The following is a 26,297-nucleotide window of genomic DNA, read 5'->3' on the forward strand; positions in this document are numbered from 1 at the left end:
GTGGGAGGAGCTGGCTCCTGGGGCGCCCTGGTCCGCGAGGTCTCCCGCGCGCCTTTTTAGCTGCCCGCGGGCGGAGGGGACTCCGTGCCTGGTGAGTTCCCGCCCTGTGGGTCATGGAGGCTCGGCCCAAGCTCCTGGACGCGACCACTGCGTCCCGCCACTGGACCCGAAAGCTGGTGCTGCTGCTGCCGCCGCTGCTGCTGCTCCTGCTGCTGCGGAGCCGAGCGCTCCAGGGCGTGGAGACCGAGAAGCGGGTCGGGACCCGCGCAAACGAGAGCGGCTTCCACCCCGGCCGAGCAGTGAGCCCCGGAGAGGCGCCCCCGGAGTCCTGCCCAGGAGGTTCCCCGCCTCTCAGCAAGAGTAGGTGGTGCCCCGCGAGGTTGGGGGGTGGATGGGGTCAGAACCTGGGGACGCGTCGACCCTCACTGCGGATGCTCCGAAAGGGTGGGGCTGCAGCTGGCCTGCAACCCCAGGGCTGCCCGGGTTCCCCCCTTTGCCTTTGTGGGTGTGAGGGTGGAGGAGGGTTCCTGGGGTGAAGACAGAGGTGGTTTCCTCTGACCAGATTTCGGGAGAGGTAGCGGTTACCCCCAAAGCCAGAGAAGGTGGCTCTCAGTACGGGTTTGCAGGCGAGGAGGATGTTGTGCAAACTGAAAAACTTCCTTAAATATCCGAAAGGGATTGTTTTTAGGAAGCCAGATTTGCTTTAATACAGTATTTCCAAGATTCCTTGATTTCACTTGCCTGAGGAGGCTACTCTGAAATGTGTTCACTCAGTTATACTTCCCGTTCAAAACAAAGCCATTCCAGAGCTGCATTTGGAAGTGAAAAAGAAAAACTAGTAACAGTATTCTGTTATAAAAAAAGCAAAAAACAAAAAAACCCCTTCAAACTGTATATATTTGGTGCATATCGGTTCATATACAGGCTTATTATAGTTAGAGAAATTTATTTTCTTTTATTCATAAAACGGGCCTATTGTAGAGCAATTCAGGCTATGTTTTTGAAATCATTTTAATTACATGAAAAAATTTATGATTTACCTTTTCCTCAGTGGGAGGAAAAAATGAGGATGCAACATGATCCAGGTTTGTGTTTGGAAAAAATGGAAAGATCAAAATGTTAACAGTAGTTTAATGATAGAGAAATAAAGGATTTAAATTGTCTTCATTATACTTTCCTGTAGTTACCAGAATCCTTATGCTAATATATATTTAAGACGGTGTTTGTTTATTTTTGTTTTTAAGACAGAGTTTCTGTGTGTATCCCTGGCTGTCCTGAAATTCACTCTGTATACCATGCTGGCCTTAACTTCACAGAGACACACCTGCCTCTGCCTCCTGAATGCTGGAATTAAAGGCAGGCATCACCATGTTTTAAAAATAGATGGAAAGGGGCTGCTTTTGGAATTGTATTTAAAGATCTTAGCAAAGTAGCTGCAATTTTTCAATCAAAAAGAAAAACCTGCAAAATCAAAGATTTATTGTCTGGGTATGTTTTTCTGAAGTTGTAAAGTCTTTTTAGTGACAGGTCATTAAGATTATTATACCTTTGTTTAAGCATTTGAAGTACTGTATATGAAATATACATACCTTGGAACATTCTTCAATTTCTCCTCTGGTCATTCTTAATAAACTCAGGATTATTTATATTAGGTAGTTCTGACTCAAGGTAAGAAATCACATGTTATATTCATCTTCAGTTTTTCTCTGTACAATGACTATTAGTGTTGGCTTTTACACAAGAGTGTGAGGCTTGATTTCTAGAAACCATAGTCCAACTTGGAAGTAGGTATTGATCTCACCCTATGCAGTACTTTTAAAAGTGTTATCTGAATGTGTCCACAGCATGAAGGGACATAATTACCAAAGGCTGCTGGCTGGAGTTACAGCATACTGTTAGGGGACAGCAGCACTATTGAATTTGCATCAGGTCACTTGAAACCTGTTCGGGGCTGGGGTGGGATATATCTCCTTTTTCAAAGCCTTCTAGGAAAACCATCATGTGATCTGGGATAACTTGGAGGAGTTCTAGTGAAATATCCAGCAGGGTTTAGTGCAGGATAAGGTGTAAGACTTTGTGGGCATAAGCAGAAACATTTTTCGCATTTTTTCAATAAGTGTATGTTAATAATTATAGTAACTGAAAAATTCTATATAAAAAGTATTTTCACTAACATCCAGCTGAAATTTAGCTTTTCCTTCTAGTACAGATACGGATATCAACTCACACTCACTCAAGAAGTACTTGCCTGCTGCCCATAAGGTCACAGAGACTTTCATGCTGAACGAGAGCTATTACAGGAATACCTGACAATGTTATCTTAGAGTTATGGGATCACTCCCACATCTTGCACAGTGAAGGCATAGTGAATGAACACAAGGGAATTTTTTAAATGCTTATATTTACATTTCAGTGTAATCGGTGTATGAATTCTATGTATTGTACGTATTCTCTAAAAGGAAGTTCTTGTTCTAAGTTCTTAGAAGTCTGTAAGCTTCCAGACTGCCAGTGAAGTACAAAGATTTAGAAGCTCCAATTTTTTTAGTGTTTTTCTAAAGCTGTCCTTTGCCATTCCGACCATTTTCTCGGTGATATAGAACATTGTTTTTGTTTTTTAGTTTCCAAGCCAGCACCTTATTGGGAAGGAACAGCTGTGATAAACGGAGAATTCAAGGAGCTTAGACTGACTGACTACATTGGGAAATATTTGGTGTTTTTCTTCTACCCACTGGATTTGTAAGTAATACACAAGTAACCGCTAATGAAGTGCCAGGCTTTGTCATTTGTTATCCTAGAGCAACAAACAGTTTATTGTTTTCACCTGATGTTTTTTAAGAAAGCAAACTGACAGGAGAAAGGTAATGTCTACTATAGATTTGAATCACGAATGTGTTAGCAAGTTAGTTAATGCAAGAGTTTATACATTATTATGTTTATTGTAAAGGCTTTTCTATTTTTATTTGCTCTGTCATATTCCTGGGATTTAGATGTGAACATCTTAATGATAATATATATTTAAAATATGTAATATTTTTGATTGTAGGGTTCATTTCTGACAGCATTATTTGGATGGGCATAAAATCATTTCACAGTACATTGTCTTGTAACTTTATTCACATTGGGGAGTTTATTTTGAAAAATACAATTATGAGATTACCTTACTCATAAAAAGAGTGAAAACACGCGCCCCCGTAATAGTTATCTCAGCCTCTTATATTTTTTTCTATGTGAATTTTTTTGGGGGGGTTATAGAAGGTAACTAAAAGATCCCTCTACCTTTGCCACTGTACCTTTCTCTAGTAAAGTGAATCTAGAAATATATAGGTGAAAGGTAAACTCATTTCTATACATTGTTTGTAAGCCAAGAGTTAACATTTTCCCTAAAGGACAAAGATCAGTAAGTGATTTTAATCTTCTTAACTCTGTGAAGATGTCCATCTTCTGCATTTCATGCTTGGAGGTATAGATAAAATATACATTCATGATTGTTGCTTTACTGCAGAAAAAAATTCACCCCTAAAGGATAGGTTTTAGCCAGTAGAGGAAAATTTGCCAGCCTTTTTATACTAAGCCAAGTGGAAGGAATCCTAATAAAAATTAGGGCATTAAAGCCAAAACAAGTTATCTATCTAAGCAGCTTACACTCTGTCTCTATTAACTAAAAGAATAAATTGATTTATTTTTTATGATTTTTTTATTAATTTTTATTTTTTTTATTAATCACAGGTTATTTACTTTGTATCCCAGCCATAGCCCCCTTCTTTATTCCCTCCCAATCCCACCCTCCCTTCCTCATCTCCTCCCTCCCTCATCTCCTCCCTGCCCCTTTCCAAGTCCACTGCTAGGGGAGGTCCTCCTCCCCTTCCATCTGACCCTAGCTTATCAGGTAGCTTCAGAACTGGATGCCATGTCCTCCTCTGTGACCTAGCAAAGCTGTTCCTCCCTTGAGGGGTGGGGGGAGAAACAGTCTGATAGAGGACCCCCGTGCCCTTGTGGAGCTCCTGTCCTCTCTTGGTCCTATTAACTTTCCTTTTTATTTTATGATTCCCTGCACTCTGTCAAAGGTTTGGTTATGAGTCTCCACATCTGCTTTGATACACTGCTAGGTAGAGTCTTTCAGAAGCCTGCTGTGGTAGGCTCCTGTCCTGTTAATTGTTTTCTCCCGCTTCCCATGCCCACCCCATTTGTCTTTCTAAATGAGGATTGATCATCTTACCCTGGGTCCTCTTTCTTGTTTATCTTCTTTAGGTGCACATATTTTATTATATTTATCCCATCTTATAGATCTATATAAGTGAGTATATACCATGTGTGTCTTTCTGCTCCTGGGATAATAAATTAATTTCTAACAGAAATCAGAAGTATAACTCTTGAGATAATACCAAAAAAGGCAGAATCTGGTCATTTTGCCTTTTAGAAAATGCTGAAAGTATGTAATGTAGCCCAGGTTACCATGGACAGTTAGAATGGTTTATTTTCACATGACAGTGCTGTGCTCAAACAACTGAATTATTTTTAAATCCACTGTTGGGTTCAAGGAAGAATCTGCCCCTTCAATCTACATTTTTTTAGAATTTCTAGCCATAAACCATACATTAAGATTCACATATTTCATTGTCTGTCACCCAGTGCGCATGGATACATACACAGGGTAAAATTCAGTCTGTGTGCACAAGCACAGCCATGCTTGATGTTAAAATACTGAAAAACTTCCACACAAAGTGGTAAATCACCACTTTCCCACATACCTCTCCAATTTGGCTTTCTCAAATGGTTCCTTTCTAAAAATTTGAAACCTAGCTTCATGTTAAGATTGAATATCACTACTGAATATAAATAAACACATTTATAGGTAAATGTACACGTATTAATAACTTTGCCCTATGTGTGATGTATTGTCATAGTTTATATTATATTTTAATATTGTTTGCAGCTCACTAAATCAGTTTAATCGTAGTTTGAAAAAATACTTCCCAGTCGGGTTAGAGAAACGGCTCAGTAGTTAAGAGCACTGGCTGCTCTTCAGAAGACCAGGGTTTAATTCCCAGCAACCACATAGCCTCTCACAGCCCTCTATAACTCCAGTTCCAGGGGACCTCATACTCTCTTCTGGTCTCCTCAGGCACCAAGGATATACATGTTACACAGACATGCATACAGGAAAAACACTCATAAACATAAAATCATAATAAAACTTAAAAGAAGAAACAATGCCCAGAATAATATCCTCTCAACCTGCCATTCTGATAAAATTTTATATTACTCTGGGTGGTATTTCACATGGGGCTGGATCACACCATAGAAGAGGACCTGTCCAGAAGCAGGAAGTAGGGCTAAAGAATATTTCCTTGTCTGCAAAATATACGTAGATGAAGCTAGTCCATAGGAATAAGGAAAACAAGTAGCAGAATGATAATAGACATTGTTTAGATCCCTTGAAATCTTAAAACACTGAACTACAACATATCAAAAGCCAGCTGGGTGCAGAGGTGCATGCCTATAATCCCAGCAGTCAGTGAGGCAGAAGCAGGCAGATCTCTGTAAGTTCAAGGCCAGCCTGGTCTGCAAAGCAAGTCCAGGACAGTGAAGGCTACCCAGAGAAACTCTGTCTTGGAAAAAAATATTAAAGACTCATGAAATAGGGTTGCTACTGAGAGAAAAAAGGAAACGTTGGCCACTCACTGATCAGTTGAATTATAAGAAGAGAGTTTCTTGAAATCCAGTTGGGAATGCAAAATGTTGATATTTAATTAAAGAGTTTTAGAATTTCACTTGGAGAAAACTCATCTATCAGTTCTTGTGTTTTGTATGCGCTGAAGGGTCTGTAATAAAAACTCATTTGAAAGTTCAGGTATATGCTTATTTTGAGAAAACTGACTTGTTTTCTTTTTTTGACTTTTAGCACCTTCGTGTGTCCAACTGAAATCATCGCTTTTAGTGACCGAATTCAAGAATTCAGATCTGTAAATACTGAAGTAGTAGCATGCTCGGTTGATTCTAAGTATACCCACTTGGCCTGGTCAGTGTTTTGCCTTAAAACTGGGATAAAATGAATAGATTTATTTCTTAGTCGTGTACAGATAGCTTCCAACATAGTAATATTGTAATAACTATAATTATATATGGGGTGTCCTTAATGTAAAGAAAATGAAAACGTTCTGTTTTGTTACATGGTCATCAGTGTGTTCAAAGTCATTAGCTTTGTTTTCAAAACAGAAATTTTTTTTAAAAATTAATTTTAAACTAGTGTGGCTGTAACAGAATCGAGGCCAGTGCAGGCTACCAAGTGTGGGTGAAACAGAAGGTTCTCTGAGATCAAGGCAAGTGCAGGCTACAAAATGAGATCTTTATCCCCAAATAGCAAAAACAAAAAATTAGTTCTAAAAGTAATGTGTATAAAATTATATTCTCATAAGATGTTTCACCTAATAAGTTGCAAAGAACTTCACATTAAAATGGCAAGACATACAGTTTCTCCCTGTCTGATTGGCCAATACTGAAAAAACTCAGTGTTGCTAGAGGTGTGGAGGAATGACATTCCGGCATAGTTGAGAGGTCACAATTTCTAGAGAAAGCAGCTCGCAGCTTGTTTCAAAGTCTAAAAAGTGCATGTAGGTACGTGAGTTTTGAATAATGTCAGCAGCTTTTTGCCTAAAATTTTTCACATAGTAATGATCATTGAGAATTATTTTGCTTTTAAAATGTAATGTACAGTTTGTTAAACTTCTAAATATAAAACACATGTGTTTTTTCACAGACAATTTTTATAGAAAGACACATTAAAATGCTTAAGTATATAAAACAATGTCCAGTTGGTTGGAAACCTACAATTAAAAGTGAAAAATATATGCTGATTACTAAAGAAGAATATTAAATCTACATGTTCATTTGCTTTATGGTTTTTGTAATTGATTGTAAATGTTTCTAGGATTAAAATGCTTGTCAACAAAATGTTATGCCAGTCCAAATAATTTAATCTAGGGAATTAGTGGCTGTGTTCTCAACTAGATAAGTTTTATACTAGTACTAGCCAGGGTTTCTACTTTGATGTTAATACTTGGCCTGCAGACCTCCAGAGCAGTGTTTCTGGTTTTGTTTTCTCCTTGCTGCTGTGTCAGCATCCTTCCATGGGGCAACAGCCCACAAGTGCTGTAATTTGAGGTTCCAGATACTTAAACATGAGGACTGATAGACCTGAGATCATGCCTAAGTTCCCTCAATGCTTCACATGGAATTTGTATTTCTTGAGCTTGCAGAGCAGTGAAAGCTCTTCTCATTGCATCCCACCTGTCTTTGAAGGCTTTGTATTGTGATCTACCCTAAGACTTAAGACACACCCTTTTATTATAATGAAATTCAGTATTGTGTATAATTAGTGTATGTTTAAAAAACTTTAAAAAATCCTCCATCTCTGTGGGCATGGAAGCCCATGCCTTTAATCACAGCACCAGGGAAGCAGAGGTGAACAGATCACTGTGAGTTGGAGGTCAGTCTGTTTTCCTAATTATCCTGAAAAATGCAATTGGTTTTATGTCTGTCAGCAGAGACCACTAAAATATAGTATTTCACAAAGTTAAAAATGCTCTGTGCGTCAACATTTAGTACTTAAAGGATATGGCCATACTAAAGGCATGGAGATAGAAAGTTCAGTAGCTTCTTCTTGTTTTAAAGGTGGTATATACATACATACATATATGTATATATGCATTTAGTTGTATGTGTGAACTTTCATGTGTGGAAAAAGTTGACTTGTATTCAATTTACTTATCTCTGAGAGGTGAAGTGTTCTCTCTATTGCAGGATTAATACTCCTCGAGGACAGGGAGGAGTGGGGCCAATAAAGATTCCACTTCTTTCGGACCTGAACCATCAGATTTCAAAGGACTATGGTGTATACCTCGAGGACTCGGGCCATACTGTTAGGTACTATTTACTGGTTAACATTTTGAAAATTCCAAGTACATTAGTAATCTTCCTAAAAATAAGTGATACTTAGGAGTTAGAAGGTAGATATTTTGGATCAAAAATATTTTGCAGGAGTATTGTAGATTTTCCTTCAGCTGTTGATGTCCATTTAAACTACACTAGAGTTTCACACTGTTGGAGCTGGAGTCCTTTGACAACCTCTCTGTATATATAAAAGAAACAGATGTGTGGGTTTCTATAAATTTAGTCAGAGTTATACAATAAGTTAATAGCAGAGACCAGACTTGTATCTTGTTCTCCTAACTCCTTAGCTCCTTTTCCTTTTTTCTGAACTGGCTCCAGTTATGTTTTTCTGATTCATACGTAGTACTTCACAAACCCATATCTTTGGAAAGACTAAGACATTATGTCCCCCAGCAGCCTCTTCTGCTTTTTTGTTTGTTTGTTTGTTTGTTTGTTTGTTTGTTTAATTTTCAAAGTTTTTCAGAGCGAGTCCTGGAACTCACTCTATAGACCAGGCTGGCCTCAAACTCAGAGATCTGCTTGACTCTGCCTTCAAACAAATCCCAGGTTTACACAGAAACTCACACTGGATTACATGAGCTAATAAGTACAAATAGAATTCTTTCATAAAAATCTATACACCTAAAAAAGATAATCAATTGAGCGGACATGGGGTAAGATGATCAATCCTCATTTAGAAAGACAGATGGGATGTGCATTGAACGTATGACAGGAGTCTACTGAGCGCATCTGAAAGACTCTAACTAGCAGTGTTTTCAAAGCAAAGACTCATGACCAAACCTTTGGCAGAGTACAGGGAATCATAAGAAAGAAGGGGAGTTAGTCTGATGGGGAAAGGATAGGAGCTCCACAAGGACCAAATATATCTGGGCACAGGGTCTTTTCTGAGACTGACATTCAACCAAGGACCATGTATGGATATAACCTAGAACCTCCACTCAGATGTAGCCTGTGGTAGCTCTGTAACCAATTGGTTTCCCAAAGTGAAGGGAACAGGGACTATTTCTAACAGGAACTCAATGACTGGCTCTTTGGTCTCCCCACCCCCGAAGGGAGGAGCAGTCCTGTTAGGCCACAGAGGAGGGCTTTGCAGCCAGTCCTGAAGATACCTGATAAAACAGGATCAGATGAATGGGGAGGAGGTCCCCCCTATCAGTGGACTTGGAAAGGGGCACGGTGGAGATGAGGGAGGGAGGGAGGGAGGGACTGGGAGGGAATGAGGGATCGGGACATGGCTGGGATACAGAGTTAATAAAATGTAACTGATAAAAAATAAAAAAAAAAAATAAATAAATAAAAAATAAAAAAAGAAAGTAAAAAAAAAGAAAAAAAAAGAATTCTTTCATAAAAAGGGCAATTTTAACTGTAGTTTGGACACTGACCAAGTAATATTACCAAATAATGATTTTAATGAATTTTTCCCTTATTTTATTTTACTTTTTTACTTTTTATTTTTTGTTTTTTTTAATTCTTTATTAATTACACTTTATTCATTTTGTATCCCCCTGAGGTCCCCTCCCTTCTGTCCCAATGCCTTCCTTCCTTCCTTCCCCCTCTGCACTCATGTCCCTCCCCAAGCCCACTGATAGGGGAGGTCTTCTTTTCCTTCCTTCTGATCCCAGTCAATTAGGTCTCATGAGGAGTGGCTGCATTGTCTTCTTTTGTGGCCTGGTATTGCTGTTCCCCCCTCAGGGGGAGGTAATTAAAGAGCAGGCCAATCAGTTCATGTCAGAGATAGTCACTGTTCCTATTACTATGGAACCTACTTGGATACTGAACTGCCATGGGCTACATTTGTGCAGGGGTCTTAGATTATCTCTCTGCTTGGTCATTTGGTTGGAGTATCAGTCTCAAGAAAGACCCCTGTGCTCAGATCTTTTGGTTCTGTTGCTCTCCTTGTGGAGTTCCTGTTCTCTCCAGATCTTACTGTTTCCCACTTCTTTTATAACATTCCCTGCACCCTGCCCAAAGGTTGGCCATAAATCTCAGCATCTGCATTGATAGTCTTCAGGGCAGAGCCTTTTAGAGGTCCTCTGTGTCAGGCTCTTGACTTGATCCCTCTTTTCTCCTTCTTCTGATGTCTATCCTCTTTGCCTTTCTGGATAAGGATTGAGCATTTTAGCAAGAGTCCTCCCTCTTGATTAGTTTTTTTTATTTTAGGTGTACAGATTTTATTAGGTTTATCTTATATGTCTATATGAGTGAGTATATACCATGTGCATCTTTCTGCTTCTGGGATAGCTTACTCAGGATGATCTTTTCCATATCCCACCATTTACCTGTAAATTTCATGATTTCCTTGTTTTTTATTGCTAAGTAATATCCCATTGTGTCGATGTACCACAAATTCTGTATCCATTCTTTCACTGAGGGGCATCTAGGCTGTTTCCACCTTCTGGCTATTACAAATAAAGCTGCTACAAACATGGTTGAGCTAATGTCCTTATTTTGTCCTTGAGCCACTTTTGGGTATATGCTGAGGTGTCGTATAGTTGGATCTTGAGGAAGCACTATTCCTAGTTGTCTGAGGAAGCACCAGATTGCTTTCCAGAGTGGTTGTACAAGTTAACATTCCCACCAGCATGTATTGTCACTTGAGTTTTTGATCTTAGCCATTCTGATGGTTGTAAGGTGAAATCTCAGGGTTGTTTTGATTTGCATTTCTCTGATGGCTAATAAGGTTGAGCATTTCTTTAAGTGTTTCTCTGCCATTCGATAATCCTCTGTTTAGCTCTGTTCCTCATTTTTTAATTGCATTATTTGGTTTGTTGCTTTTCAGCTTCTTTTGTTCGTTATATATACTGGATATTAGCCCTCTGTCAGATAGAGGGTTCGTGAAGATTCATTCCCAATCGGTAGGCATTTGTTTTGTTTTGATGACAGTGTCCTTTGCTTTACAGAAACTTTTCAGTTTCATGAGGTCCCATTTATTGATTTATTAGAGCCTGTGTTGTTTTGTTCAGGAAGTTGTCTCCTGTGCCAATGAGTTCAAAGCTCTTCCCCATTTTTTCTTCTAAGGGGTTTAGTGTGTCTAGTTTTATATTGAGGTCTTTGATCCACTTGGACTTTTGTTTTTTGCATAGTGGTAAATATGGATCTATTTGAATTTTCTACATGTAGACATCCAGTTAGACCAGCACCATTTGTTGAAGATACTGTCTTTTTTTTTCCATTGAATGGATTTGGCATCTTTGTCAAAAACCAGGTGTCCATAAGTGTATGGATTTGTGTCAGGCTCTTCTATTCGATTCCATTGATCTACCAATCTGTTTCTATGCCAATACCATGCAGTTTTTATTATTGTTGCTTATAGTAGAGCTTGAGATCAGGGATGTAGATATCTCCTGAAGATCTTTTACTGTAGAGAAGTGTTTTAGCAATTCTGGATTTCTTGTTCCATATGAAGGTGAGAATTTTTCTTTCAAGGTCTCTAAAGAATTGTGTCAGTAATTTGATGGGAATTGCATTGAATCTGTAGATTGTTTTTGGCAAGATGATCATTTTCCTTGTATTAATCCTACCAATCTATGAGCATGGGCGAACTTTCCATCTTCTGGTAGCTTCTTCAATTTCTTTCTTCTGAGAGTTAAACTTTTTTTCAAACAAGTCTTTCACTTTCTTGGTTAGAGTCACACCAAGGTACTTTATGTCCTCAAACAGGTCTTTCACTTTCTTGGTTAGAGTCATACCAAGGTACTTTATGTCCTTTGTGGCTATTGGGAAAGGTGTTGTTTCCCTAATTTCTTTCTCAGCCCTTTTTTCTTTGGTATACAGGACAGATACTGACTTTTTTGAGTTAATTTTATATCCAGCCACTTTGCTGAAGGTGTTTATCAGCTGTAGGAGTTCCCTAGTAGAATTTTTGGTGTCACTCAGGTATACTATCATATCATCTGCAAATAGTGATACTTTGACTTCTTCCTTTCCAATTTGTATCCCCTTGATCTCCTATAATTGTGTTATTGCTCTAGCAAGGACTTCAAGAACAATGTTGAAGAGATATGCAGAGAGTGGGCAGCCTTGCCTTGTCACTGATTTCAGTTTCTCTCCATTGAGTTTAATATTGGCTATAGGCTTGCTGTATATTGCCTTTACTATGTTCAGGTATGTGCCTTGTATCCGTGATCTCCACAAGACTTTAAGCATGAATGGATGTTGGATTTTGTCAAATGCCTTTTCAGCATCTAAGGAGATGATCATGTGGTTTCTATCCTTCAGTTTGTTTATGTGGTGGATCACATTGATGGATTTCCGTATATTGAACCACCCCTGCATGCCTGGGATGAAGCCTACTTGGTCTCAGTGCATGATATCTTTGATGTGTTCTTGGATTCGGTTTGCAAGTATTTTGTTGAGTGTTTTTGCATCAATGTTCATGAGGGAGATTGGGCTGAAATTCCCTTTCTTTGTTGGGTCTTTGTAAGGTTTAGGTACCAAGGTGCCTGTGGCTTCATAGAATGAGTTTGTTAGTGTTCCTTCTGTTTCTACTTTGTGGAATAGTTTGAAGAGTATTGACATTAGCTCTTGTTTGAAGGTCTGGTAAAATTCTGCGCTTAAACCATCTGAGCCTGGGCTTTTTTTGCATGATAGACTTTTGATGATAGCTTCTATTTCCTTAGGGAATATAGGACTAATTAATTGATTTACCTGGTCTTGATTCAGCTTTGACATGTGGAATTGGTCAAGAAAAATGTCCATTTCATTTAGATTTTCAAATTTTGTGGCATATAGGATTTTGAAGTAAGCCTTAATTATTGTTTGGATTTCTTCAGTGTCTATAGTTATGTCCCCCTTTTCATTTCTGATTTTGTTGATTTGGGTGGTGTCTCTCTGCCTTTTAGTTAGCTTGGCTAAGGGTTTGTCTATCCTGTTGATTTTCTCAAAGAACCAGCTCTTGGTTTCATTGATTCTTTGAATTGTTTTATTTGTTTTTAGTTTATTGATTTCAGCTCTGAGTTTGATTATTTCCAGCCTTCTACTCCTTTTTGGTGTGTCTGCTTCTTTCTTTCTTTTTTCCCCCCCAGGGCTTTTAAGTGAGCCATTAAGTTGCTTGAATGAGATATTTTGAATTTCTTCTTGAAGGCACTTGGTGTTATGAAATTTCCTCTTAGCATTGCTTTATTTTGTCCCATAAGTTTGGGTATGTTGTGCCTTCATTTTCATGGAATTTTAGGAAGTCTTTAATTTTTTCTTTATTTCTTCTCAGACACAGCTGTCATTTAGTAGTAAGTTGTTCAGTTTCCATGTGTGTGTAGGCCCTTTGCTATTTTTGTCATTGAGTTCCAGCTTTAGTCCATGGTGATCAGATAGGATTCAAGAGATTATTTCAATCTTCTTCTATCTGTTGAGTCTTGCTTTGTGACCAACCATATGGTCTATTTTGGAGAAGGTTCCATGAGGTGCTGAGAAGAAGGTAAATTCTTTTGTGTTTGGGTGAAAGGTTCTGTAGATGTCCGTGAGGTCCATTTGATTCATGACCTCTGTCAGAGTTATTGTTTCTTTGTTTAATTTCTGTTTTGTTGACCGGTCCTTTGTTGAGAATAGGGTGTTGAAGTCTCCCACTATTAATGTGTGGTGCTGTATGTGTTTTTTAAGTTTTATTAATGTTTCTTTTACAAATGTGGGTGCCCTTGCATTTGAGGCATAAATGTTTATTATTGTCATATCTTCCTGATGGATTTTTCCCTTGATGAGTATGAAGTGTCCTTCTCTATCTCTTTTAATTAATTTTGGTTGAAAGTCTATTTTATTAGACATTAGAATGGCTACTCCTGCTTGCTTCTTCAGTGCATTGGCTTGGAAAACTGTTTTCCAGCCCTTTATTCTCAGGTAATGTCTATGTTTGTGACTTAGCTGTGTTTCTTGTATGCAACAGACTGTTGGGTCTTGTTTACACATCCATTCTGCTAGTCTGTGTCTTATAATTGGAGAATTGAGTCCATTGATGTTGAGGGAGATTAATGACCAGTGGCTGTTAGATCCTTTGATATTGATGTTGGCCATGGTAGTGTGTTTGGCTAGTTTTTGTTTTGCTGTACTGAGGTTATTTATTTCCTGTGATTTCTTGAAAGTAGTTAGTTTTTTTGGGTTGTATTTTTTCTTCCAGTATCTTCTATAATGCTGGATGTGTGTGTAGGTATTGTTGAAATTTGTTTTTGTAATTGGATATCTTCTTTTCTCCGTGTATGAGGACAGAGAGTTTTGCTGGGTATAGTAGCCTAGACTGACATCTGTGTTCTCTTAGGGTCTGCATGATATCCATCCAGGCCCTTCTGGCTTTCATAGTTTCTGTTGAGATGTCAGGTGTGATTCTGATGGGTTTGTCATTATATGTTACCTGGCCTTTTTCCCTTGCAGCTTTTAGTATTTTTTCTTTGTTCTGTATACTTACGGTTTTGATTATTATGTGACGGGAGGATTTTCTTTTCTGGTCTAATTTATTAGGTATTCTGTAGGCCTCTTGTATTCTTATAGGCCTCTCCTTTAAGTTGGGGAAATTTTCTTCAATGATTTTGTTGAAGATATTTTCTGGGCCTTGGAGGAGGGAATCTTCTTTTTCCTCTATTCCTGTTATTCTTAGGTTTTGTCTTTTTATGTTGTCTTGGATTTCTTGGATGGTTTGTGTCAAGAATTTTTTAGATTTTTTATTTTTTTTTGACAGATACATCGATTTCTTCCACTGTATCTTCCACACCTGAGATTCTTTCTTCCATCTCTTGTAGTCTGTTGGTTATGCTTACCTCTTAGTTACTGTTTTCTTTCCTAGGTTCTCCCTCTCCACGATTTCTTCCCTTTGTGTTTTCTTTAATTTTTCCAATTCTATCTTCAGATCTTGAACCGTTTTCTTGATTTCCTTCATCTGTCTGACTGTATTTTCCTGCTTTTCCTTCAATTCCTTTGCCTGTTTCTTTGAACATTCCTTTGTTTATGTTATTTTATTTTATTTAGTGATTTAATCATACCCTCTTTGAAAGCCACAAACTGTTTGGCTGCATCTTCCTGTATTTCTTTACGTATGGCCATAATCTTTTTTTATTATATCTTTGCCTCATTCTTTACGCATTTTATTTGCTTCCTCCTCTTCATAAGCATAGACGTAAGGTCATCTTCTTGAATTTCACTTATGTTAGGGTGTCCAGAGCTACTTGCCCCTAGATAACTGGGTTCTGGGTATGCCATATTGCTTTGCCTTTTTTTTTTTTTTTTTGGTTGTGCTTTTTCGCTGTCCTCTACCCATCTCTCTGTCTCAGGTGTTGTCTGTTAATTTCTGGTGCTTGCTGGGTCCTGGGGTGGGGAGAATCCCTTTGGAGGGGTTCTGAAGGAGTTCTCCTCAGCTTTTTAGGTATGGTCAACTGAATGGTAGTGATTCTCAGGAATTGTCACAGTTCATTTCAGGCGTATGGAACTGTGTGTTAACTGTGGTGTTCAGGAAGGCTCTCCTCTCATCAGGAGAGGTCCTGGTGATGGCTGCCCTGCTGCTGGGTTTCTTGCTCTGAATTTAGTGAGCTGGAGCTGTTGCTCTTAAGGTGTGATTGTTGGGTGCAGCCCTCTTGAAGAACCAGGGATTCCCACAGTTTTGTCAGTTTAGCTACGGATAACTGGTTGATCCTTGGTGCAGTATCTGAGGGCTTCTGTAATGGCGCTCTGGCTTTTGTAGGTCTGAGGATGCAGCTGTGTGCACTAGTGCCCTAGTGGTACTCACTAATAGCAGGTGAGCATGGTGCTCAGGCCTGCAACAGAAGGCTAGAGCCTAGAGTCTGTTTGAATCCAGAAAGTCTTCTAGAGCTGGGTGTCCTGAGCGTTGGACCTGATGATTTCCCGCTGTGGGGTTTCCTCCTTACAGGGACACCCAGACTTTGTTTTGGGGACCACTGTTCTGTCTGGGATAGCGAGTAGAACCCGCAGGCACAGACAGGCGTCGTGGCTCTGCCTTTCTGGTGATTTGGTGCCTGGGTGTCTGCCAAAACTGGGTAATTTTTCCCAAGTCCTTTTCGGAGTGGTGGTATCGGCTGAGTGCTCTGAGATCAGACCTGCTGTTCCCCTCCCTGTGGGTTTGCACCCTTCAGAGAAACTCAGTCTCTGGTGCCCTGGGGCCCACAGTTCTATCTGGGGGAGCGATTCAGGTGCCCAGGCAGGACTCTGTGCCATTGCCTGGGTCCCCAGCTCTAGCTCCGGGCTGGCTCCTGGGGCGCCCCTGGACCCTGGGTCTTTTCCAGGGAATGTCTGGGTGACCTAAGGTCGGTCCCAATAATTTCCTGCACCGTGGGGTTCTCTGTCTACTGGAAATCCCAGTCCCTGATGTTGAGGAGCCCACAGTTCAGTCTGGGACAGTGATCAGAGCAATCTGGCATGTGGCTCTGGGCTGGTGACCAAGTGCCTGGAGGAACCGGGATCTCTTCTGAGGTTTAGCTGGGTGAGTTGAAGCTGATTGAATCCCTCACTCGAGGGTATTCTCTCTCCTGGGAAACACAATCACTTGTGTTTTAGGGCCTCGAGTTCTGACTGCTGGTCACTGTGCCCATCCTGCTGTGCTGCTGGTCAGAAGGAGAGTCATCCTGGTGCCGCCATCTTGGGAGCTCCCCTTATTTTATTTTTAATAATAGCTTTTCTTTCTTTTATTTTCCTTCTTCTTCTTCTTCCTTTTTTTTTCTTTTTTCTTTTTTTTTTTTAAGATAAATTCTTTTAGCCGAAACTGGCCTAGTTGAACTACATAGTTAAGAAAGACTTTGAACTCTTAATTATCCTGCTTCTGTTCCCCAAATGCTGGGATTGTTTTAAAATCAGATTCAGGGTGGTTTATTGTTTGTTTGTTTGTTTCCTTCAGAGGAGGGATTGTCTATTTTTTCTGATACAGAGTCTTATGTGTAGCCTTGGCTAGCCTGGAACTGGCTGACCTCCAACTAACAAAGATCATTGCCTTTGCTTCCCTGGAGCTTTTTTGTATGGCATTTAAACATGCATTATTATACATAATACTGGATTTTGTTATAACATTTTCATAGATGTATGTAATGAATGTATCTTGATCATATTAAACTCCCCATTATGCTCTCTTATCCTACTCCTGCTGATCGTCTCCTAATTAGTCCTTTTACTTTCATATCTTTTTTGCATGTTTGTATGTGTGTGACCCAGTGAATTTAAGTAGGGTGGTTTCAGAACAATGGAAACCTTACCAGGGGCTCACAAAAATGTATTTTATTTCCCCAAACAACTATTAACTGTCTGCAGATACACAAGGAGGGTTTAAGCCTCTCCATTGCCTGCTTTTGGATCCTGAAGGTTGTGAGGAGACCCTTATCCCCAAACAGATATTTACTTATATGTATGTGTGCATGTCCATGTGTAGATACAGACATATGAGTGAAGTTGCCTTCAGAGAGAGGCATCAGATACCTGGAGGTGTTTGAGCTGCTTGAAGTGGTGCTGAGAAGACTTGGTTCTTCTGGAAGAGCAGCATGTGCTCTTAACTGCTGAGCTATCTGTCCAGTTTCCCAAAACAAAAATTTCAAACCGCCATTTACCAGTCATAATTCCAAAGTGTATAGTAGATGGGGAAAACCCCGGAGTGTATTTGGCTATAGAGTAGGCAAGTCGTATGCTGAGTAGAATACTTACAACGGAATCACCTTTATCATCCCTGTGCTTCACAGAGGCCTCTTTATTATTGATGACAAAGGAATCCTAAGACAGATTACTCTGAATGACCTTCCTGTGGGTAGATCTGTAGAGGAGACACTGCGTTTGGTTCAAGCCTTCCAGTATACCGACAAGCATGGAGAAGGTACCTTTCTTTCTGAAACCTTATTTTTTTAATTGAAATTATCCTATGTGATTATAATGAATTTTGGTCCTTTTTTGCCTCTCATTACCCTCTTAATTGCTTCTCCCACTAAAACTCTTCTTCCTACCAAGTTACCTTCTATTATTATTGGTGACCCACTGAGCTTCATTAGGGTTGTGAGTATGAGGTGAGTATGAATGGGGTTATTTCCTGGACCATGGGCAATTTATCAGTAGCTTTACCCCCAAAGAAAATGACACTTCCTCCCCCATTAATTGTCTCTCTGAGGAATGATGAGGTCTATGCATCCCTCCCCTTGTCCATGGTAGAATGTTGATAGGCACACTGTTGTGCAGGTAACCACATCTTCTGTGTGTTCAGCACACATGTCCTGTCCAGAAGGCATAGTTTCCTCATACTCCTCCTCATTCTCTGGTTCTCAGCACTGTTTCTTGTCTGTCTTCCAAGATGTTCCCTGAGCCTTGAAAGAAGTGATACAGATGTTGTTTTTAGGACTAAGTGCTTAACAGTCACTTATTCTTAACACTTGACTACTTATGAATGTTCATTAACTGCTATCCCCTGCAGAATAGCTTTTCACATGAAGGCAGAGAGCAGCACTATCTATGTGTATAAACATGAGACACTGTTATAAGGCAGTTTGACAACATGTCCATGAAGCAAAACAATAGGAATAGGATCCCTCATAAGGCCTATGACCTCCTGCCCATTATAATGTGTGTTTGTGTGTGTATAATATAGTTATATAAAGTATAATATATATATATACACATTATATAAGTATATATAATATATATATTTGGGAGAGCATAATTTTTTTCTCTTTGACAGACAGATATAATTTATTCAGCCTTAAATCATAATCTTCCCTTAATTCGTCATTCTTCATATTAATATCTTAAAATCACAATATAACATTAAATCCCACAGTCTTTAATATTTCAGTACTTTAAGAGTCCAAGTTATTGTTTGCTGCCTCAGTTTTTTGTTGTTGTTGTTTTTAATAAAATGAAAAAGTAGATTGATTAATATTTACTATAAAGTCTAGCTAGAATTGTCAGGAGAAATTTTGTCTGAACACATTTTACTCTTTAAAAGAACTCAGTCTATTAAAAATACTCTTGAATTCTGTTTTAGCTACACAATGATAAAAAAAGAATAAAGCCTTGAGAAACTAACATGAGGAAAATTTATCTCAGAAAAAAAAGTTAGAAAATCAATTCAACCCACCCAGTACAAAAATCAATGGTGTTTAGAAGGCTGTGTTTTAAGCATAATTTATAAAATGTTACCCTTTTATTTTAGTCACAAGTTCATAAAAAAGGAATAAAAATGTAATTAAACAATAAGCAATCATGCTATCTTTATAAATATGTTTCTCATTTGTCTACTTAGTAGTTTTCTTTCATGATGTAAATTATACAGTATGATTACTAAATAAGTAGGCAGTAGATGGAGAGTCCTTGTTAACTAAATAAACACATACCTTGATGCAGAAAGGTTTTAGTCATAAGCTCTTACTTTTTATTAGAAGACACAATATTAACTATCTTACCAAATACTGTTCTTATTAGCAAGAGCATACCTGTTATTTTTATCTTATTGTATTTAAATGACTACAGAGACAAGTCTGAGTGAGCTCTTCACAGGCTGATTTCACACACACTCTAGGAGCCAGCACCTTTTAACCTGCTGATCCCAGCTACGCACACCAGCACTTCTGGGTAGCAGTACTTGCTACCCATTGCTGGCTAGCCATTAAAATTCCTCTTAGAACTTATCAACAGTCTACAAGGAACATTTGTCTTAACAACTATAAAGAAAAAGCCATTTTATTTATTTTTTGTTTGTGGCAATGGGAAATATATTTTGTAAACTTTATCAGCATAATATATGTTGCACTAAGACAAATTCTTATAAAATGTAAGTTACATATGAAAATAATTTACATTTCTAACTCGTAGTACATAGAAAACAATTTTAAAACTTTTTATTGATTTCTTATAAATTTCATATCATGTGCCCTAATCCTACTCATCTTCCTGTCCCTTCCTATATTCCCTCTGCAACCCAATATGAAAATAATTTACATTTCTAACTCTTGTAGTACGTAGAAAATCAGTTTTTAAAAACTTTTATTGAAAAAAATAAATAAAAATTAAAAAACACTTTTTATTGATTCTTTATACATTTCATATCATGTGCCCTAATCCCACTCATCTTCCTGTCCCTTCCTATATTCCCTCTGCAACCTCCCCCAAAGGAAAATAAAAAAACAAAGAGCAACAACAACAAAGCCCTCTCATCATGGAAACTGCAGTGTGTCCCAATGTGTCACACGGTATTCCCGGTTGTCCACACAATCTTTACTTGCAAATGTTCATTGCAGTGATCATTGGTATGCTTCCAGGCCTCTGGCTTCCGCTAGTCTATCAATACTAGATCCTCAATGGGACTCCTCTCAGATATCCTGTTGTTGCCCTGTGCCATGGAGAACCCTGAGGCTTTGCATCTGCAGGACCGAACCCTTGATGCCATCCAGCAGTTCATAGGTGGGATAGATGTTGGCGTGTGCCAACTCAAGTCTGGATCTGGACCTGGGTGGTAGCATAATTTAATTTCTTGTTCTAAATGTAATGTGAATGCTTCCGACATACTCGGATTATGGTTTTAAATTTAGTAGATTTCTTTTGGCAAGCAAAATTATTAACTTGAGTTTTTTAATAAAATATCACTACTATCTTCTGTGCTTACTATAGTAAGGTAACAAAAATATTCCTAATTTTGCATAGTCCCTTTGGATAAACTGAAAGAATAAAAACGGTTCTAGAATTTTTGTTAGTTTGTTTGCTTGTTTTTCGAGACAGGGTTTCTCTGTGTAGCCTTGTCTGTCTTGGACTCACTTTGTAAAGCAGGTTGGCCTCAAACTCACAGAGATCCACCTGCCTCTACCTCCTTGAGTGCTGGGATTACAGGTGTGTGCTCCTGATTTCTAGAATCTTTAAATTCTATTTCTCTAAAAGTTGTAATACTAATATGACTGTTTAGTAGTGTATATTGTATTGGTATGTGACATTATTATGCTTAGCTATGCAGTCATTTTATCACTGTATTGCAATTAACTCATTTGAGAAAATGCCTCCGTCAGGTTGTCCTGCAGGTGAGACTCTCAGGTATTGTTTTGGTTAATGATTCATGTGGGAGGGCCCAGCTAAATGTGAGCAGTGCCGCCCCTCGGCTGGTGATCTTGAATGCTAAAACAAAACAAAACTAAACAAAACAGGTTGAGCAAACCATGGAGAGCAAGCCAGGGCAACACTTTTCCATGGCTGCTGCTTTACTTTCTGTTTGACGTCCTTCAAGGATGGACTGTGATGTGAAACATGTAAGTGAAATAAACCCTTTACTCCCTAAGTTTCTTATGGTCATGGAGTTTCATCACAGCACTAGACACCCTAACTAAGACATTCCTCAAACACCTGCTTAGTGTTTGCCCATCAACTCTGCCTTACCGAGCTTGTTCGAATGGCCATTCTGATTTACCTTTCTAAATCATTACAGTTCTTAGGATTATTCAGAATCTACCCCTCCAGTCCTTCACAAGTTTCAGCAGTAGCTAAATAGAAAAAGGCAATTTTTGCTAAAATAGAATATGGTATATAAACCTTTAAAAGTGTAATTGCTGAGCTGAGTGAGGTGGGTCAGGCCTTTAATCCCAGTACTCAAAAGGCAGGAATAGGTGGAGGTGAATCTCCATAAATTTAAGGCCAGTTCTACATAGTAAGTTCTAAGCCATCCTCAGCAACACCCGGAGACCCTGTGTCAAAAAAAAAAAAAGTTAAACAGTAATTCCTGAAAGTATATTTTGTTTGGTTTTGTTTGAATATATGTTTGTGTTAGCATGTCTGTGTGGGAATATGTCCACATACTTGCAGAAGTCAGAGGTCACTCCCCTGTACTTAAGAGTAATGAGGTTGTTCCTGAGAACCAAACTCAGGTTATGTGGAAGAGCAAAATGCACTCAGCCACTGGACCAGCTCTCTGGTACCTGAGAGTAGATTTTGTGTGTCCTTACTACAAAAACAATGAGTTAATTGAGATGATAGACAGGTTAGTTAGTTTGATCTAACAGTCCCACAATGTATGCATATATAAAATATTACTCTCACCTCAGACATGTATAATTTGGCTAAATTTGGGAGTGTAGGAAATATAACTCATGAGTCCTTAACTCATCACTTTCTAAAGCCTGTTGATAAACAGCATACCTTGGCATCAGCATAAAACGTAGCAGGATATAAGCCATATAAACTTATTGGTCAGTATATAAATTTAGAGGAATTTTTTCCTCACCTAGGCTTGTTCATTCACCAGATTCCCAGATCTTCCAATTTCATCATAGATAGCTCCTTTATTTTTCATATTATAATGTAAGTATAATTGGAAAAAGTTAAAAATAAACTGCTTGTTAATAAACTATGAAAATAAGTTTCTTTAGTGTGAGCAGACAAGCTAACAGAAGCCAGGTGCTTGTTAGTCTGGACATATTTAATGTGATTTTTTCTTTCAAATGGAAACAGGTTCTGGGGTTACTATAGAAAATTAAACTGTTTTTAAACTGCCTTTCCTATTTCCTCTCTCTGACTCTCTCTTTTGTTCCTTTTAGTATGCCCTGCTGGCTGGAAGCCTGGTAGTGAAACAGTAAGTCATATTAACTTTGTTGTTATTTTTAAAGGTGTGGAGAGAGCCAAAAATGTATGCCAACTTTAATGTAATCTTTCTTTATATCAGACTGCCCTGATTTCTAAAATGATGTAAACACTGATAAGCAGAAATCCTACTGCAGAAAATTCCTGGGCTTTCAGGAGAATAGCTCAAAGCAGAGAAGTCAGAATATGAATAGTATTGTGAATTTTAAATCTAACTATCCAGAAAAATCTACTGTTAAGAAAAATAAGGTGAAAGCAAGAAGGCAAAGTAGAGATGTGGGAGAATAAATTTAGAGGATATGTATGGAATTTCTTCCTATATAGTAAGCCAAGAAAGGAGTCCCAAGCAAAAGCTCTCTGTGTATATTGGAACGTTTTTGAGAAAATCTGGTTTTACTAAATATTGAAGGTAATGGTTCACTCCTTGACAAAGAAAAAGATTCAAACAAATATCTTTCCTTACTTGGGGATACTTTCACAGTTTATACAGTCCTCAAAGTAGCCTTTGGCTAGAATATGATTTATAAACTTGCTTGAACCTTTTCTTAAAAAACATACAGAAATTTCAGGTTTTTATCTCGTGAAAATTAAACAATAGTTAGGAAAAAATATTAGGGATGGAAGGAAGAAGTTATCTTAAAATTGAAAAATACACTTATCCGGATACAGCCAAAGATGTAGTCAACTCTTCCCTTTCAGATGTACTCCTTGCTTTTTTGGGAACATGGATCCTGCCTTTAGCCTTGGCCTTTCCTCTTGTTTCTTTAAAGAAAAAATATTATGCACTGTATGTTTGTATGATAGGGGCTCTGCATACTACCATGTGTGTTTGGAGGGCAAAGGACAATTCATGGACTCTGTTCCCCTTTCACCTTTATGTGGATTCCAGGGATCATCAGACTAGTATGGCCAGGGCTTCTACCCACTGAGCCTTCCTGCCAGCTGCTTTGATGTTCTTTCTGCATTGCTTTCTGTGTGACTGGCCGCCTCCTCCTTTTCACTCATTTGAGCTCAGATGTGATCTTGGAAGTGTTTCCACAGCACTCTATGCCAGCCTTAGTCACTATTCCATTAACCTGGTTTTGTTTTTGTTTATTGAGGCAGGGTTACTCTCTGTAACTTTGGCTATCCTGGAGTTGCTCTGTAGAGCAGGCTGGCCTCAAACTCACTGAGGTCCACCTGCCTCTGCCTCCCAAATTCTGGGATTAAAGGCATGTGACACCACCACTGGCCCATCAACCTGTTTAAAAACATTTACCACAGCCAGAAAGTGACAGAATATATATAAGTCTAAAGACAAGGGACCTTAGTTATCTAGTTGATGCTTGCTGCCTGGCTAATCATTTATAGTTGTCATATAGTAGATGCTCAGTAAGTGTATATTGAAAGAAGAACCAAACCCAGAAACACATGGAATTATTTTTGTCAGTTACAAATGAAACACAGTATATGTTAACACATGTACATTTTTTTCTGAAAATCCATGGTTTTCAGTAAATTCTTAAAGAAGTTTATGCTTGTAACATATTTTCAAAATGCATAATATTTATCCTATAATACTTTTCCTAGTGAATCTTTTTCTATCGGGAACTTGGACTGCTCTTTCAGGAGCTGAACACTCAGAATGTACCTGCAATGTTATTTTTTGTCACAGTTGGTTTGCTATATACTGCATGAAGAATTGCCTACTATCTCAAATAGAAACGCTGTTTAAACCGGTAGCTTCTGATTCAGTTATACATGTAAACCTGTATAATCAATCAAATGTAAACCAACCTTGTGCAAATTTATTACCTGAAATATCTAGTGCTCAAGATACAGTAAGTTCACACCCCCTTTAAGGTGCTTCTTAGAGGAGTTTCTTTTTCTTTTGAATTCTTAGACATCTGCCTGTCTCAGCCTCCCAGAGCACTGGGATTACAGGCAGGCGCCACTGTGCCTGCCTTATTTTCTAAATTTCTGTTGTTTATCTGTGGTGTTGCTTTCACTTTGCAGCTTGAGATTATAAAACATTGCATTATGAGCAGGCTTAGTGATATAAGCCTATAATCCCAGGTACTTAGGAGGCTGAGGTAGGAGGATCAAAAGCTCACAGCCTGTGTAAGCCAGTTTTCAACATGAGCTTAACACTAGGGTAGAAAAATATAGCAAGGTCTTATTTCATCAAAGAAAAGCTTTAAAAAGAACTTTAGATATACCTCAGTAATAATGCTTTTGTTTAACAGTTAAGGGGTCCAGGCGTCAACCGCTCCCAGTACTCAAGATACCTCTTAAAAACTCATTTGATAAACCTTGAGTGGACACACTGCCCTCTTTTCAGGTTGTTACTATTATAACATCATCAAATCAACAAATTTTAAAGTATGCTAACATCTCTGGCAATGCTTTCAATGTGCTTAAGTCAGGCTCAAGTATGCCATGAAAGTTTGGTGGCCAAGAGAAGAGCAGTAGGTGAATTTTGGGTTGCCTGGGTATAGGTGACATTAATTCAGTGATAAATATATCATTTTCTTTTTTGGGATAGCCGAGATTAGGAGGCAGGACAAATCTAGTTTTTCCTAAACATAGTACATTATCTGATTTGGTATACCAAATCAGGATTACATCTTTAGTCAGGAGAAGGGCAATTAATGCCAAACTATTCATAATGTACTTTGGGTTTTTTAAATAAATAATTTGCTTTTTGTTCTAACAGATAATCCCAGATCCAGCTGGAAAACTGAAGTATTTCAACAAAATGGCCTGAAAAATACTTCAGTTGTGATGTTTGAAGAGGGCAGTGTGTCCACTTCTCGATAAAGGTCACTGTGTTAAATACTATAATTGATTTGCCTTTGTGATTTCTTGAATAGTATCAAAATCTATCAAAGTTCAAAGATATTTACTGATCAAGGTAGATATTAAAGACAAAAAAAGCACTCTCTTCCTAAAGTAAGGAAAAATAAGCTGAGCCAAACTCATCATCAACCTAGCTTCCAGTTATGAAGTACGTGTCAGGTGGTAGGCATTGTACTAAGGAAGCCAGATGAATTTTCGCTTTATCATCACAAGTGTGTATCGTAAGATGAAGAAAGAAATTCAGGCAAATTGTCCAGTGTTAACATGTACCTAGCATAGGCAACATCGGACTTTGAACCCAGATGAGCTCTCTCTGGTATGTCAGTGCTTAACAGTCCACTGTGGCTCACACGTCTGCAAATCTTTGAGCAGAGAGTGAGTTGTGAGCGCCTTCCACATTATCAGATGTGGCTAGCTGACCCCCGTAGTTCATGCTCATTGACCTGTAACAACACAAAGCTTTCTGGCTACATCTTTTCTCTAGACTCACATTTTAATTCAGATGAAGTCTAAAAGTAGTTGCTTATACGTTTGCAATTAGTTTGTGAAATATAAACAAAGCTCCCTATATAACTAGCCACAATAAAGCAGAACTCCTACTACTTCATCACTCAATATATCAGTCACTTTATTGTAATTCTATGTGTTCTGTGTAGTTAAGAGGCCTGGTATCCAGAAGACTCAACCCCTTCCTTTCTTCCTCACTATTCAAATCCCCTTTCCCTGGGACGGCCATCACTGTAAGTGGTGGGCTTATTACTGGCCACCTAGCAGGTGATTAATAATATGCATTTGGAAATGGACATGAGAATCTAAGTGCCATTCAGGTGATAGCTTACCATCAGAATTTTAGAAAACAGCCTTTTAGTGAAGTTGAAGACTTCGTACTTTATAGAATGGATTTGTGAGAACCTTAACTCATCCATTACAATTAGACTCCTAAGATGTTCTTTCTACATGAACAGAGATTTGTGTGTGTGGAATAAGCCTTGTCT

General features: G+C 38.5%; 1 protein-coding gene across 2 annotated transcripts; it reads left to right on the top strand.

Moving 5' to 3' along the window:
- Window positions 1-25,287, top strand: LOC132649833 (peroxiredoxin-4-like). 2 transcript variants are annotated; one of them, XM_060374305.1, is made up of 7 exons: window positions 1-360; window positions 2,619-2,736; window positions 5,903-6,019; window positions 7,801-7,923; window positions 17,604-17,734; window positions 22,422-22,456; window positions 25,160-25,287. In XM_060374305.1, exons 1-7 carry the CDS (start codon window positions 114-116, stop codon window positions 25,208-25,210), a joined length of 822 nt encoding a protein of 273 aa, XP_060230288.1. In that variant the 5' UTR covers window positions 1-113; the 3' UTR covers window positions 25,211-25,287. The 2 variants fall into 2 exon arrangements, with proteins under 2 accessions (XP_060230288.1, XP_060230289.1); XM_060374306.1 differs by lacking the exons at window positions 22,422-22,456; window positions 25,160-25,287 and adding an exon at window positions 20,166-20,313.
- The last annotated feature ends 1,010 nt before the right edge of the window (window positions 25,288-26,297 follow it).

This window comes from Meriones unguiculatus, chromosome X (genome assembly GCF_030254825.1).
Source record: "Meriones unguiculatus strain TT.TT164.6M chromosome X, Bangor_MerUng_6.1, whole genome shotgun sequence".
Classification (NCBI taxonomy): Eukaryota; Metazoa; Chordata; class Mammalia; order Rodentia; family Muridae; genus Meriones; species Meriones unguiculatus.